The sequence below is a fragment of the Dermacentor silvarum genome, chromosome 3 (genome assembly GCF_013339745.2).
Source record: "Dermacentor silvarum isolate Dsil-2018 chromosome 3, BIME_Dsil_1.4, whole genome shotgun sequence".
In the NCBI taxonomy this organism is placed as follows: domain Eukaryota; kingdom Metazoa; phylum Arthropoda; class Arachnida; order Ixodida; family Ixodidae; genus Dermacentor; species Dermacentor silvarum.
In genome coordinates, this window is record NC_051156.1 from 229,423,830 (window position 1) to 229,439,519 (window position 15,690).

General features: G+C 47.9%; 1 protein-coding gene across 1 annotated transcript in view; it reads right to left on the minus strand.

The window, feature by feature from the left end:
- Nucleotides 1-326: 326 nt before the first annotated feature.
- The window catches only part of LOC119445253 (uncharacterized), a 148,875-nt gene continuing 133,511 nt past the window's right edge, over nt 327-15,690 (minus strand). Inside the window, exon 8 of the mRNA XM_049664964.1 lies at nt 327-543. Within this exon, the coding sequence (XP_049520921.1) occupies nt 361-543 (183 nt within the window). The 3' untranslated portion in view covers nt 327-360. The remainder of the gene's footprint in view (nt 544-15,690) is intronic.

Consider the following 15,690-nt stretch of genomic DNA (forward strand, 5'->3'; position numbering starts at 1 on the left):
CGAGAGAGAGAGAGGCATTCACGGAGCGGGTCTCCTGGAACGCGGTGTCGGCATTGGAACGCGGTGTCGGTGTTGCAAGCTGCGCTATGCAACGCGCAGTGACGGCCGTAAGTCCGAGACGCGCGAAAAGAAATTATCATCATAATGAGTAATAAGATGAAAAGTTCGCGCGCACTTCCGGAAAATGCTGGGCTACGATCGCCCAGCTTCGCTAGCTGTTTCAAGCATTGCGCGGCCGAGTGTAAGGCTAAGCGTTTTTTTTTTTATTTCCTTGGATATTAAAGTGTGCATGCTTTGTGTACCCTGTGCATAGTCAGAAAAACAACAAGCAGTCGGCATTGAACAGGCTATAATAATATCTCACGAACGTAGCCTTCTTTTCATGCGTTTTCGAGAGCAGTGTCGACGTGTTTCCTTCTCCGTCTGTCTTTCATGTTTCTTTTCTACCATGTGCTGCACTTGAAGTGGGGCGTCATAATATCGCCCAGCTGGCAGTCGAATGTCTTGCCGAATTTTTCGAAGTCCATTAGGATATGGTTCACCCTACAGGAGTAAATGCAGAATTTGTTATTTTTATGCATTTATTTTTGCATACTGCAGCCCTTTAGCAGGGCTTTCGTAAGGGTGGCTACATGGCACAAATAAACATTATTAAAGCAAGCAAGCACGCTCCATAAAAAACAAAGCTTGTTGGCACAATATTTGTATAATAAAACAAGTTTCGTTCAACTGAAACACAACGAAGCAGCTCGGCGAATTGAGAAGATTAGCCCAGGAAATGCTGGGATTTTTTGGTAAACCTTGAGCGTGCACACGCTAGGAACGTCCTTATACTCTGTCACATTTTTTTGAGAGCACAGCCTGGCCTCGGCATTCGGGATTGTGCGGTAAAACGTAGGTCAAGATTATAATTATTATTTTTTATTTAATAATACTGTCAGCCCGAGGGCCGTTACAGGTGTGGAAGGTACGAACACATACAATGAATACAGTGTGGTAAAAAACAACTAAATGAACAACACAGACATCTTAGGAGAGAAGCAAATCAGTTTAAATTCCAAGGACTGTATAAATTACTCTCAAGAATAAATAAGTAAAATAAATAGCTACACTTTTGGAAAAGTTAGGATTTACTTATTAGTTATCCGCAAACAAGAATATCGTGCGCACGTTGCCAAAATTCTTCAACACATGAGGCTGATATGACAGCCAAGGAGCGCATTTCATTCTTTAATACCTCTAGGAACAAAGCTGGACTTAAAACAATCATTTCTAATCTGAGGTGGCTGGCTATGGCGGTGTCTGGACGGTTAATTTGTTAATATATTGAAATACATGTGTTAGTCGACAAGCATCATTATCATCATCATCATCATCATTATCAGCCTATATTTATTTCCACTGCAGGACGAAGGCTTCTCCCTGTGATCTCCAATTACCCTGCCTTGCGCCAGCTGATTCCAGCTTGCGCGTGCAAATCTCCTAACTTCTTCACCCCACCTAGTTTGCTGCCGTCCTCGACTGTGCTTCCCTTCTCTTGGAACAAATTCTGTAACTATAATGGTCCACCGGTTATCCATCCTACGCATTACATGGCCTGCCCAGCTCCATTTTATTGCGATAGCAATTATATGGACACTCAAAAGCAGATTTCTGCCGTCGCCGTCGCCGTGAGGTTCCGTATGACGTCAATGGAGATGAAATCGTCGCCGCGCGCCGAACGCTGTATGTGCGAGTGAAAGGGCGCGAGGGGCGCGCGCTTTCACGGGGAATGAACGCACGGCGGAGAACAAACGCGCGTTCTGCGCCGTGCTCCCTTAAGGGCTGCAGAAGTAGGCGTCTCATTCCACCTTTACAATCACCATATATGTAGAGAAAATGCACCTTCTTCCGACGCGCGAGAGGCCATGGGGGAGGGGGGGGGGAGGGAAGGGAGGCGACGTTTAGCTGCGGCACCAAGTGCCTATTTATATCAGAGGCTTTTGGCGCTGATGATGATGATAAGTGGTTCTTGAGGGAAAGGGAAAGGTTGGCGCTATCTTCTGCAGCCCTTGAGGGAGCACGGCTCAGCGCCAATTTTGGCGCTGAGCCGTGCTCCCTCAAGGGCTGCAGAAGATAGCGCCAACCTTTCCCTTTCCCTCAAGAACCACTTATCATCATATCAGAGGCTCCGGCAACAGTCACCAACGCCGCACACATTTTGAGCGAACGCGGGCAAAACGCCGACGGCGTCGACAACAGTTCTGCGTGTTGCCGGTGCTGCTGCATGTCCAAGTTTATACAGCTGATAAAGCTAATATCATTACTCCGTATAGCTCTCTACAAATTTGCTATCGCAATTGATGCTTCGCCTTTCAGGTGAAACTGCGACAACATTTTTTTCTGCTTAATGTCAACTATAATATCGGCTATGCCCGTTTGCTCTCTGATCCACACCGCTCTCTTCCTGCCTCTTAACTTTAGGCCTAAATTTTTTTGTTCCATGGCTCTTTGTGCGGTCCTTAACTTGAACTCGAGCTTCTTTGTTAACCTCCAAGTTTCTGCCCCATATGTTAGCACCGGTAGAATGCAATGATTGTACACTTTTCTTTTCAACGACAGTGGTAAGCTCCCGGTCAGGATTTGGCAATGCCTGCCGTATGCACTCCAACCCAATTTTATTCTTCTGTAAATTTCTTTCTCGTGATCAGGGCCCCCTGTGAGTTTTGACGTAGATAAACGTACTCCTTTACAGACAGTAGAGGCTGACTGGCGATCCTGAATTCTTGTTCACTTGCCAGGTTATTTAACATTATCTTTGTCTGCTGCATGTTAATCTTCAACCCCACTCTTACACTTTCTCGGTTAAGGTCCTCAATCATTAGCTGTAATTCTTCCCCATTGTTGCTGAATAGGACATTGTCATCTGCAAACCGAAGGTTGTTGAGATATTCGCCGTTGATCCTCACTCCTAAGTCTTCCCAGTCTAAGAGCTTGAATACTTTTTCTAAACATGAAGTGAATACCATTGGAGAGATTGTGTTTCCTTGCCTGACTACTTTATTGATAGGTGTCTTTCTACTTTTCTTGTGGAGAACCAAGATTGCTGTGCAATCCTTGTCGATATTTACCAAGATATTCACGTGTACGCCTCCTGTACTCCTTGATTTCGCAGTGCCCCTATGACTGCTGGTATCTCTACTGAATCAAATGCTTTTTCATAATCTATGAAAGCCATATAGAGATGTTGATTGTACTCTGCAGATTTTTCTGTTACCTGATTGATGACATGGATATGATCCATCGTAGAATATCCCTTCCTGAAGGCAGCCTGTTCTCTTAGTTGGCTGAAGTCAAGTGTTGCCCTGATTCTATTGGAAATTATCTTGGTGAATATTTTATACAATACTGAAAGCAAGCTAATGGGTCTATAATTCTTCAATTATTTGACGTCTCCCTTCTTATGGATGAGTATAATGTTGGCGTTCTTCCAGTTTTCTGGTACATTTGAAGTCGTGAGGCATTGCGTATAAAGGGCCGCAAGCTTTTCAAGTACGATATCTCCCCCATCCTTGATTAAATCGACTGTTATTGCATCTTATCCGGCAGCTTTTCCCCTGGTCATGTCTTTCAAGGCCCTTGTAACTTCATCGCTAGTTATAGAAGGAGCCTCTGTATCCTGTTCATCACTACTTCGAATGAAAGTAGCTTGACTGCTCTGGGAACTGTACAGGTCAGTGTAGAATTCTTCCGCTGCTTTTACTATGTCATCGAAATAGCTGACGATATTACCCTGCTTACATTTCAGTGCATACATTTTGCTTTGTCCTATGCCAAGTTTTCTTCTCACTGATTTCATGCTGCGTCCATATTTTACTGCTTCCTCAGTCTTTTCCACGTTATAATTTGGAATATCCCTTACTTTCTTCATGCTGATAAGTTTTGACAGTTCAGCGAATTCTATCTGATCTCTGGAGTTTGCCACTTTCATGTTTTGCCCTTTCTTTATTAGGTCCTTTGTTACTTGGGAAAGCTACCTACTGGTTGCCTTGGTGCCTTACCCCCCACTTCCATTGCTGCTTCTGAGATCAGCCTAGTTACGGTTTAATTCATTACCTCTATGTTGTCTTCATCTTCCTGTTCTAAAGCTGCATATTTGTTTGCGAGCACCAGCCTAAATTGGTCTGCTTTTACCCTTACTGCCTCTAGGTTGGCCTGTTTCTTCTTGACCAATTTTATTCTTTCTCTCTTCAACTTGAAAGAAATCCTAGACCTCACTAACCTATGGTCACTGCACTTTATCCTACCTAACACTTCTACATCCTGCACTATGCTGGGATCGGCAGAGAGTATGAAATCTATTTCATTCCTTGTCTCTCCATTAGGGCTTTTCCAGGTCCACTTCCTGTTGCTGCGCTTCCTGAAGAAGGTATTCATTATTCGGAGCCTATTCTTTAAGCGAATTCTACCAACATCTCTATTCTAGTGTTCCTAGAATCGATGCCGTAGTTGCCAATTGCTTGCTCACCAGCCTGCTTTCCCCCCACTTTTGCATTGAAGTCGCTATTTCTACAGTATACTAAGTTTGCACCTTCCTCATTGCTAATTCAACATCTTCATAAAACTGTTCTATTTCTTCATCATCATAACTGGAGTTTGGGCGTAGGCTTGTACTACCTTCATTCTATACCTCCTATTAAGCTTTATTACGACAACTGCTACCCTATCATTAATCCTGTAGAATTCATTAATGTTGCCCGCTATGCGCTTATGGACTAGAAATCCTACCCCGAATTCTCTCTTATCTGGAAGACCTCTGTCAGTCCGTTAGCCAGTACCTCTGTCGACCTCTGTCGGCCGTTAGTCAGTACTGTATAGGCCTCACCAGTTCTTCTAACCACACTAAGGCCAATAATATCCCAGGCAATACCTGATAATTCTTCAAATAGCCCTGCTAAACTAGCCTTACTCGATAGGGTGCGAGTGTTGAACGTTGCCAGGTTCAGTTTCCAGTGGCGGTCTGTCCGGACCCAGAGATTCTTAGCACCCTCTGCCGCGTCGCAGGTCTGACCGACGCCTTGATCAGGTGCTCCGCAGCCGCTGGGGACTGAGGGCCATGGGTAAATTGTACGAGTCATTTGGGAGGTAGCGGCCGAATGCTGCACCAGGGAGGCCAATTCCTGTTCTGGTGAGGGAGTGACTTTGTTGAAGCTTAGTGGGCCTTCCTAATTTGGTTGTACCTTGACTAGTATAGCCCTACTAGCTCTCGACGATATTTTTTTGCCGATTCAGGCGCCACTCCATACCTGAAAATGGAATTCCTATTAATGATGAAGTAAATATATTTCAGTAGCTCATACCCAGTACGCAAATCTAACGGAGGTAAGTCGGCAAGCTTACATAGTTCAGTGGGAAATTGGCTGTAACGATACTTGTAAAATATGAACCTTGATGCTAACCTCTGGACTCTATCAAAATTTTTAGGATTGGATTTAGTATAGGGATTCCATACAATTATAGCATAGTCCATGATATGACGTGTTAAAAGATTTATAGGCAAGGATTTTTACCTAAGGTGTCGACCCACTTATATTCCACCTAAGTCTCCAGAGCGTCATACAAGGTCAACGTGTTGAATCCACTTGAGGTCCGAAGTGAATGTTTTTCCTAGATAGGTTTATCGACTCTGCTAATGGTTGCACTAGTTAAATTGTAAGGATATTCCAAAATTTCTCTCGTTCTGGTTATGTACATGACATATTTAGTTGCGTTCAGTTGCATCGTTGCATCTGCCAGTCGTCACACCCTTTTTTTTAAATTTTTGCTAACTAGACTGTAGATCGAACTGATCATTACCATTTAGAGTTCTATTGTACATCACAAAATCATCAACAAAACGCCTGACAGGAGCACTAATATTACTAGGCAAGTAATTAAGAAGATCAAGCATAAAACAGGACCTAACACGCTTCCTTGCGAAACACCAGACACAACACAGGACCTCGGAGAGGACACAACCTCGGCTTCTCTGTTTTCTGGGTTTCCGCGCATGTTCCGCATACAGATCCGCCTTCCTCCCCTTTCTCGATCGGCGTATTCGGGATCTTCGACTCTGCGCCGTCGCTTGGCTAAGGCTTCCTCGGCTCTCTGTGCAGGATCAGCTCGACGCCGGCGATTGTATTCTTGTTTGGCCAAGCGGCGCGATTCCCGGAGGCCGCAGATAATCCGACGTCGACATCCACGCCGACGCCGGATTTTCTGCGGCATGGGGCCCTTAACGCTTTCGCGTTAAAACCGCGATCACGTTCGATGAAGCCGACTTTTAGGTTGATCTCACTGCGGTGACGTCACGCAGCCACGCACATGCCTTCTATCCTAGGAGGTGTTGGATAGATTCTGTGAGGTCACCGCAAAGGTTGATTGGATCCAGTTCTACGAGACCAATGAAGATCTACACAAGGCGTTAAGTGAGTATGGCGAGGTTACCGACATCCGTAGGGGGTTGCTGCTGGCTTCGAGCTGGTGGAATTCACTACCCGTGTCATGCGGATGGTGTTTCGGGATCTCGTTACCCTTGAATCAGTGCCGGACGTGTTCAAGTTTAATGATAGAGTTGCGCTCCTGGTTGTCCCAGGTCGAGCTCCGACGTGTTTTCCCTCCAAGATCAAGGGACACATGCGTTGCGAATATCGAACGCCGCAGTGCAACAAGTGTCGCCGACTACCTCGCACCATGCGCAAGAGTGGCTGGCAGAAACGAAGCGGATGCCAGCCACCTTATGGGCGAAGAAGAGGCATAGAAGACAGCGAACTCATCGCAAATGCTACTCCCGTCAAGATGACAAAGTCGAGCCAAAGTTAGAGACTGCGACGCTGCTGAAGTCCCTACGACCACCACACAGGAAGAGAAGAAAGAGGACGCTCGTGAAGAAGACCCCAGTAAAATGCCGGCAGCAGCCGAGGTGTCAAGCGACGTGGTGTATGCCGAAGAGGTCGCGAGAAGGAGGAGGACGCACCATGTGGCCAGCGGCGGAATCGGTCGGAGCGCGAGAGTGAAAAGTTACGACCGGGAAAAAAAGGGAAGTATACGCTGCCGTATTCTGGTCAGCTTCGCTTTCCCGCTCCGTCGAGGATTCGACGGCAGGGCTTGTACCGGGTAGGGTGCCCCAATACCATGTCTCGGCGCTGGCATCAAGGCAGTTCCGGGCCGGAAAGCTCGCCATTGTCGGCGTGCTCTCACATTCATGACGGCCTGACTTCGCAACCCCCTATGAGTTGTCACACATAACGTGCGAGGCCTCGATAGCAAGAGAAGGCAGTACCAGTTGAAGTGGTTGATGCTGAAGAAGAACTTGGGCATTGTAGCCGTGCAGGCTACAAAAGTAGAGTGGGAAAGGAAGACCGTCAACATGGTTTAACCTTTCAGCGAAAGGTACAGCGTTTGTGTTAGCCGCGTGGTCGGCACTTCAGCAGGTTGTGTTTTATTTTTACAAAATAGTAGGCAAGGCAGCGGCTGGATCGACAACATGCCTAATCGTATACTGTTGTTTACGCAGTTACTTTCCCTAAACTGCTGCTTTCCTGGTCCCGTGCTCGACGCCCCTGCTGCTCTGCCCGGCTTCAACGATTCCACGCGCCACGCAACCGCAAAAAGCACAAAGCCATATTCGTCTTCACCGACTCATGACTGTTAGCTGATGGACAGCCCTGTCACCCAAGAGTGTGAGAGCCTCGGTGAATGCGGCAGCATACCTGTCGATGCACTGGTCGCTTCTCACTTTTATGACGTCACCTGGAAGGATACATTCATGGATTGTCGCTGGCCCGTGACGACATTCATAGAATACTCAAATGGGCTTAACGCGGCTCCCATCTTCAGTAGGCAAGGCAGCGGCTGGATAGACAACATGCCTAATCGTATACGGTTGTTTATGCAGCTACTTTGCCTAAACTGCTGTCTTCCTGGTCCCGTACCTGACGCCCCTGTTGCTGTTCATGGATTCAGTGATTCAGGTGGAGGTACAGCTTGGCCTAAACAAACTATGTAAGTGGGCGGATAAGAATGAATTTAGTCTAAACCCACAGAAAATACCTGCATGCTCTTCTCAAACAAGAGAGGAATATTACCGGGTCCCGATATTTCTCTCAATGGAGAATGTCTATCTGTAAGCTCTCAGCATAAATGTTTAGGTATATTCTTATATTCTAAACTAACTTTCATCCCTCACCTGAAACATGTTGAAGAGAAATGTCTCAAACCTGTTAATCTACTGAAGTTTCTGTCATGCACATCCTGGAGAAGTGAAAGGCGATGCCTCCTGAGCTTGTATAAGAGTCTGATACGATCACGCCTTGACTACGGCGCAATAGTTTATCACCCTATGCGCCTAGTGCTTCAAAGATTCCGGTGCGCCTAGTACTAAGGCACATGTACCTTGCACTCTCGCTATCGGCGCGCTCGGGAACAGCGCCGCGTGTCGCGATTTTTCCGCTCCAGCCACCAGTCATTTGTGCTGATCGTTTTCCGCTGGGACTGTACAGCGTTAATCGTGTTAGCAAAAATAAACACTCTTCGACGAACTCGGGCTGGATCGCAAGCGCCGTCGGCCGCGGCATCCGCCGAGCTAGGCGTATACGGCCCTATCGCTGGCTGTCAGCGAAGCCGTCAGTGAGCATTGCGCCGTTGTGCAGTGTTTTCTCATTCGCACACACAATTTTATTGAAAATGTTCACCTAAAGAGAATCAGCGCTCTGCAAATTTGTTTATTTTGTACTTCTTGACGAGGATATGTAATCTTACGAGCGTACAAGCTGTGGCGCTGGATCTGGCCACAAAGAAGCACATAAGAACACCTCTCAGCAATTAACGACAACGGCAGATACGCCAGTTGTCAGTCGTTACCTTCTGCATATGTAGGAAAGTAGGGGAGGGCTTGCGAAAAGATGCAAGATAAATGTTGGTTCTCCCGTAATCGAGGGTAGATGTAAGCATGAAATGGCTACCAGGAAAGCAGATTGGATGGAGATGATACTAGCCACAATCTTAAAATGGGTAAAGTGCAAGTTGGCAAGGGCACACCCCACCACACCACGCCACACAACCATCCGCGGCGGGCCGGGGCGCTTCCGGCCTGGTCACACAGCGTGGCGCCATCTCTCGAAGCAGGCGGCGCAAAGCCCGCGCCGCGGAACTCGCGGACCACTGGCGTTGAAAAGAGCACACGCAACCAGTGCTTAAAGGGACACTAAAGAGAAACCGGAAGTTGAGCTTAAATGGTAGATTGTCCTTTCACGATCACAGCCATACCATTCTTACTGCAAACAGATAAATAGCGAAAAACTGAAGAATAGGTGCTGACGCCCCTTCGAAATTCCCGCACTACGTGATGTGACGTCGGAGATTACAAACGCAGGCCGGTCGCGATTGGTCGAGAGCGATTTATCGCTGTTAATAATATGCAAAATGAAATACACCTTAAACGTACATAAACAGCATTTGCCAACTTTTTAAACCGTTTCAAGCGAGGAAGTACAAGTTTAGCAGAAAATTAAATAAATAAGAAAAAATGGCATGGCGATACATGCGGCCGTGATAGTTTCGTAGTTTCGTTTTTGGTCAATGCATCGTCGCGCGCGCCTGTTCCGCTCTACGGTGTTTGGTTGCGTGTTGCGTGGCTCGAAAAACGTTGACTTCGCGGGAAACAGCCAGAAAATGCCTCGTGTGTGTAGTGTTGAGGGCTGTATAAATGGCCCAAGGCGCTTGATCAGGGGCAGCGGCAGTGTTGACTCGATTGTGTCCTTTCATGTGGCGTCGCTCGGAGAGCCCCGACTTCCCGGCGTTCGCAATGGCTCAGTGCTCTGCCGATGATAAAACGGCAAGAGAGCCAGAGAAACCGATGGTGTGCTCTCTGCATTTCTCGCCCTCGGATTATGTGTATAATCTTGCCCTCGGAAAGTATCTTGGCGTGCCCCAGAGGCCAGTCCTTTCTCGAGCAGCTTTTCCCTCAATGCGGCCTTCATCAAACCTCCTACTGGTGCCCCTGCAGTAGCAAACTGGCGGCTCGGTGAGTGCTGAATGTCATTAAATAAAGCCACGAAATAACCATACCGAGTACGTGCACAACTTTCTACGCTTGTTCTGTCGGGAACATCGTCGCCTGGCGGACCGGACGCTTCGCCTCCCGTCGACGAAAATGAAGCTCTGCATTCCGCTGGCGCGGCCGGCGGCTCACCGCCATCGCACGCGGAAACACCTACCGCTCGAGCACAGAGGATCATTTCGCGCTCCGTTTCACTGAATATCGCTGAAATGCAGTCCTGCTTTCCTGGCGAGCTCTTCGTTGCAAGGTTCAGCGGCAGCTACGGTATCCATCGCGGCGAACGCAAATGCAGCGACCATGCATGCAGCCATGATGCATCCAGCCCAGCGCCTCGGCCGTTTACGCAAGCGGTGACGTATCACGGCGCATTCTGAATCGCTGAGAGCAATGCAATCTGTGACGACACTGCTTCAGCGCCAAATCTAGGGTGAGAGAAATTGAGGAAGAGATATTTGGTCTTTGTTTACGAATTTCTCCGCTAATAACTCATATTTTTGCACCCAACAAAAACGGCATGCATTCCTGAAGGTCCCTCTTTTATTCCAGCTGAACTTCCTGTTTCTCTTTAGTGTCCCTTTAAAGTATCCTTTCAGTGGAGGGTGTGTGTGGGGGGGCTCAAAGGGTGGCGACTAGTAGCGCGCACGCGCTCCCATATATGTCGGCATATGAGACTCCTGACGGCCTCTATCAATTTAAAATGATCTGTTTTGGGCTATGTAACGCTCCTGCTACTTAGGAGCGCATGATGGATTCTCTTCTTCGAGGTATCAGGTGGTCCATATGCCTTTGCTACCTGGACGAAGTTATCGTATTTAACAGCGGAGCTATTTAAGCCGGCCGCAAGTTGTGCCGCGAGCCGCAAAACCTCGCCGAGCTATGACGTCACTGCGTTGCCTAGCAACCGCATACCAGCTGTGCGATAGCTACGCAAGACTCCGCGCCTAGACGCTGCTTAACAGCGGAGCTTTTAGGCGGACCGCCTGCAAAACATCATTAGGGTGTCAATGGGCATGCCTCGGTTGCAAGGAAGCCACTTCCGGTGTTGTCGAGTAACCCGACGCGCGGGCTTGGGAGCGACGGGCTGGCATCAGAGGCGCAGTCCGTCTTTGAGATGACAGTTTTATGGGCCCGCCGGAAATGTACCGCGTGCGGGACGGTATTGTGCATCGATGGGCGCGCTTCGGCGCGGTGCCCTTTACGGCATGCCGTGTGTAACTTCCAATTAAGGAACGAGAACGGAGCGACTCGGGTGCTTCTTTCACCGACAGTGTTCTGGGGGAAGCGCCGGGATGTTTTAACATGTCGCGGAGTGGAAGTGTTTGTGCGTTATTTGTTTATTTCTTGTTTGTTGTTTTCTTTTTCTCCCTCTCTCTCTGAATGTTTCGAGAAACACAGGGAGAGAGTGAGAAAAGTAGTGACGAGTGAGTGACAGCCCAGTTGACCCAATCAGGTCACTGTGGGGTCGTGATTTGTCGTGAGGGGATTTGGGAGGAGCAGCCGAAAGGTTAAAACCGGGCTCCCGACCCCTCACGATGGTTCTGGACGCAGGAAAGGTGCTCTGCACTGTCAGCTCTGCCGAGTTAAGGCGCCGGTTCCAGTGTAAACTAAGGGTCTGGACGTACGAGCGGTGTTATGCACTATCGGCCATGTCGAGTGTTACGTCAGACTCCCTGTAAATAACTGTCGGTGCATAAAATATGTACATAAAGTCGAAGTGCAAACGTCTATGGCGTCCCATCTCTGATGGAAGAGGAGAAACGACGACGGCGGCAGCTGAAGAGAAGTTTCCGAACCAAGTAAGCTGGTCACGCGAGCTTGGAGCACTCTGTGCTAAAAACAAATCTAAAGAGGGGAGAAGGAAACTTTAGTTCCAGGTCTTCATTGCATTCGACAAGGGAAGTCGTGAGGCCTAAAAGAATTTCTTTTTGTTTTGGATAAGCAAAATATTTTGATGTGTACTTCGCACTTCTCAGGTTATCAAGTACAATTTCCATGGTCAGTACGGCATGCACAACTACTGCTTGTGGAAATTTCAGTCCACCTCGGGTTGCATTTGCTATGAGCACATCAACTTCGAGTTCAATGCTCCGATTCTCGACAATCAAGTATTCTCGGCAAGCCCAGGCCGCCGCCGGAAGCCAACTGATTCCGGCCGACGTCTAGGGAGGAGGTAGACGGTGAACGGGGGAGCTGCGTCTCACCCCGATCACCCATACTCTCTGACGGGTGCAAATAAAGTGCTTTCTCTCTCTCTCGGCAGGAAGAGCAGACAAGTTTATTCACTGCAGTGCGCGCACAATATTCAGCTACATATGTGATAGCTGGCAGCAGTGCCTCCTTTTGCTTCACATCATCGTTCGTCACTGCAACATCAAATTGCTTGACGAGAACTTGCAGATCAGCGGTGGGAACACAAGGTGCAACGGAAACCAGGTCGGGAAGCTCAAGAAGCTTTTGGAGTCTCAGTTTCTGCTCAGGTTCATAAATCTTACATTAAAACGTGATACTGCACACCAGACAGCTATCTGTATCTGCCAAAGCGGTCCTCCAAGCTGTCGGTTTGAAACTTCCCTAGTACCACATATTTGAACCCGAGTTCCTCAGTGCAGTATGTGGACACATCAACAAGAGCATGTAGGTAGGACGCAGTGCCATGTGCGTTTCACGAGTTAACTTGCCAGCATCATGCTTCAGGCTCTGCCAGTGGTTCAATAAATCCACAATATTGTTCAGATAGTCAATCTGGCGGCAATTCAGTGTACTTATGGGTTCTTGAAATGAGTCTCGGAGGAGCTGGCCTTTGAATGGTGTCTTGACATTAACTATATTCCACCATGTCAAGAGAATGTTAATAAATTCTAATGTTCCAGTTGTATGCTCAAGTGCTACTTTGGTGCTTCTTAGTGCTGCATTAGTCGAACAATTGAAGATCCTGAGTGCAAGCTTTACATTATGCCGCTGTAGATTGAATGGATTTAGTGCCTTGAGGGACAAAGTTGCAGCGAGTCGCAAGAACTCTTTTTTTTTCTCCTTCATGCAACTTGCATAGTGTGTTAAAGGAGGCTGTCAGCACAGATGGGCTTTCCGAGAAGGCACTGAAATCTGGAAAGAAGATGCGCCTTAGACAATTACGCTGATCCAGCCAGTTATTTCGGATGCACTTTAGGATATGAACCGCATCCAAAATAAAAAAAGAAGGGCCTTGATGGGTCTGATGGGTGCCGGTAAACAATGCTCACCTTAGGAGGATCAGCAAAAAAATGACATGGCTTTGCGGTTGATCGAGTTGTTGCCAGACGCCACAGCAACCACTCGTATTCCAATGTTTTCCAAGTGCCTAATCAGCAGATCGAGAAATTCATGCAGCTGCTTCGCTTCTGTCTGTGCCACTGGAAGTATATGCACAACGTCTTTGTTAGATGATAATAAGCTCTGTATCATGAAGACATATGCTATCTTTGCTGCGTTTTCTTTGTTCGCCGCCGCACCTGTCACATATTCACCCTTGTACTGAAATGATGCCTGCAGCTGGATCTCGTCCATCATAAGCGTCACAAAGCACTCATGGTCTTTCAGTGTTGATGCCAGCCTCCTTGCGTAAGAAAGGAAAGAAGCCTCTTGCTGCTCTGTGGATGCGCTAGCATGGCAAGAAGCACAAATTCGTCTAATTGTGTTGAGATGTGGGAGCTTTCGCTTTACCGTGCGTCTGATAAATCTGTATGCATGTGGTGATAGTGTGTACATAAGGCTGCAGAACACAAGAAAGTCAGCTGGGTAAGTCGATGCCTTGCTTCGGAGAACCTGAAGTTGCTGTGTCACGAATCTGACCACTTGCACTTGCCACTCGTGCGGGAGAGTTGAAGACGACAGTTGCTCCAGGAGGGCTACAACACGCTTCAGCAGAATCTCTTGCAGAATTCTCTTGCAGCATTCTTTGCAGAATTCTTCATGACATCTTCCATGTCACCTATAACTTTGTAAAGTGTTCTCAAGTCAGAGAGTGTCGCAGGAAGCACAAACGAACCTAGGTTTTCTAACCTCATTTCACCAACGTACACTGCTAAAGAAAGGTCGGAGGACACTGTGACTGCACAACGCACAACTGGGGAATCTTGGTCGTTGAAGCTCTGGAAGAGTACTTGTCTTTGAGTGACCACCTTGGTCCAGAAATCAGTAACAGAGAGTCCACTTACTGCTGTCAACAGGTCTTTGAATGAGGCGATGACTTTCTTCTTTTCTTCCGTTGCGTGGGACTGCACTGACAATAGTATTGCTTCCTGTAATGATTCGGTGTCCAGACGAGAGCGCTTTTCTTCTGGGCTCTCCCATGCTGTAGTTTCTTGGCGAGACAAGTATGCAGGGCAATTGGGAAATACGCTTGGGAATGCAGCAGACTTCAATCACCTCAGCTTGAAGGGCACTTTCCCAGTCATGCTGTTGGTGTAGCTCGCGGAGTCTACGAAGTAACTTTCAAGGAAGTGATGTTCACAGACCTGTAATAAAAGCACAAAAAACGCAGTATAAGACGAAAGCGGCGCTTTGCACAATAAGATCGCAGCGAGCCGCTTATACAGATAAGGCAGTGGCTTTTGCTCTATTTCTCTGGTTCAGTACGGCAACCACGATTACACAGCCATCAATAATGCTGGCTTACATAGTAGATCACGCTTTGGGACGTTAAACCGCACATACTGTACCATTAACTATGCAAAATGTCGTGGAATGAAGAACTTGTAGCGGCACCAGCAACGCGCAGAACTGTTGTCGACGCCGTCCGCGTTTTCCTCGCGTTCGAACCGAACACGCGCGGCATATACGTGAATTAGTGCTGCAAAGCCATTGTTTGTTCTGCACTCAAGGCATGGCGGACGCTTCACATGTCGTATCGTAACTACGCCATCCACATCGTCTGTTCGGTAGAGACAGTTTTACTCGAGACTACATGGCGATAAATCAATTTCTGGTTAAACAGAAGTACAATTGGGGCTTGCAGTGCACTACTCATTTTACGACACGAAGACAGAACAAATGACACGGAAGCACAGCGCATCAGAGTCATTTGTTCCGCTTTCGCTCCTTGAAGCGCATAGCACGTTGTAACGGTTGTAATCATCATGTAATACAATTAAGTAGGCCCTGTTCTCGCGAGAAGCATGCCTGCCGGGAAGCAAGCGAAAACGTGTGCTTACCACAGTGTACTTACCACATGCATGCCGAGTCGTGCCGGACTGCGCTGGTGCGTGCGCTGTGCCGGCGCTGTCGCCGAAATCCCGGAGATCTCATAGTGGTGACGTAGACGCTGTGGAGATGAGGACTTGCGCAGGCCTTTTCCTAGTTTAGGTGGTGTTGATCTATCACCGTGCAGACTGATATGGAGGCAGGAAGGACCGGCGGAGCGAGCGGACGCCTTCAACATCGGCCCCGCAAATTTCAACTCGGAAAGGCGGTTTTTCGACCCAGAATGATCTGACTCCAGCTGCAATCGGTCAGTGAAGGTGTTTTACACCCGTTTCCACCATTTCACGGCCAATTCTGGCCCTATCTTCAAGTCCAGAACTCTTTCCTGCTTCGAGCCGAACGCGGACCGCTAGGCCTCACGTTCATCGAGCGGC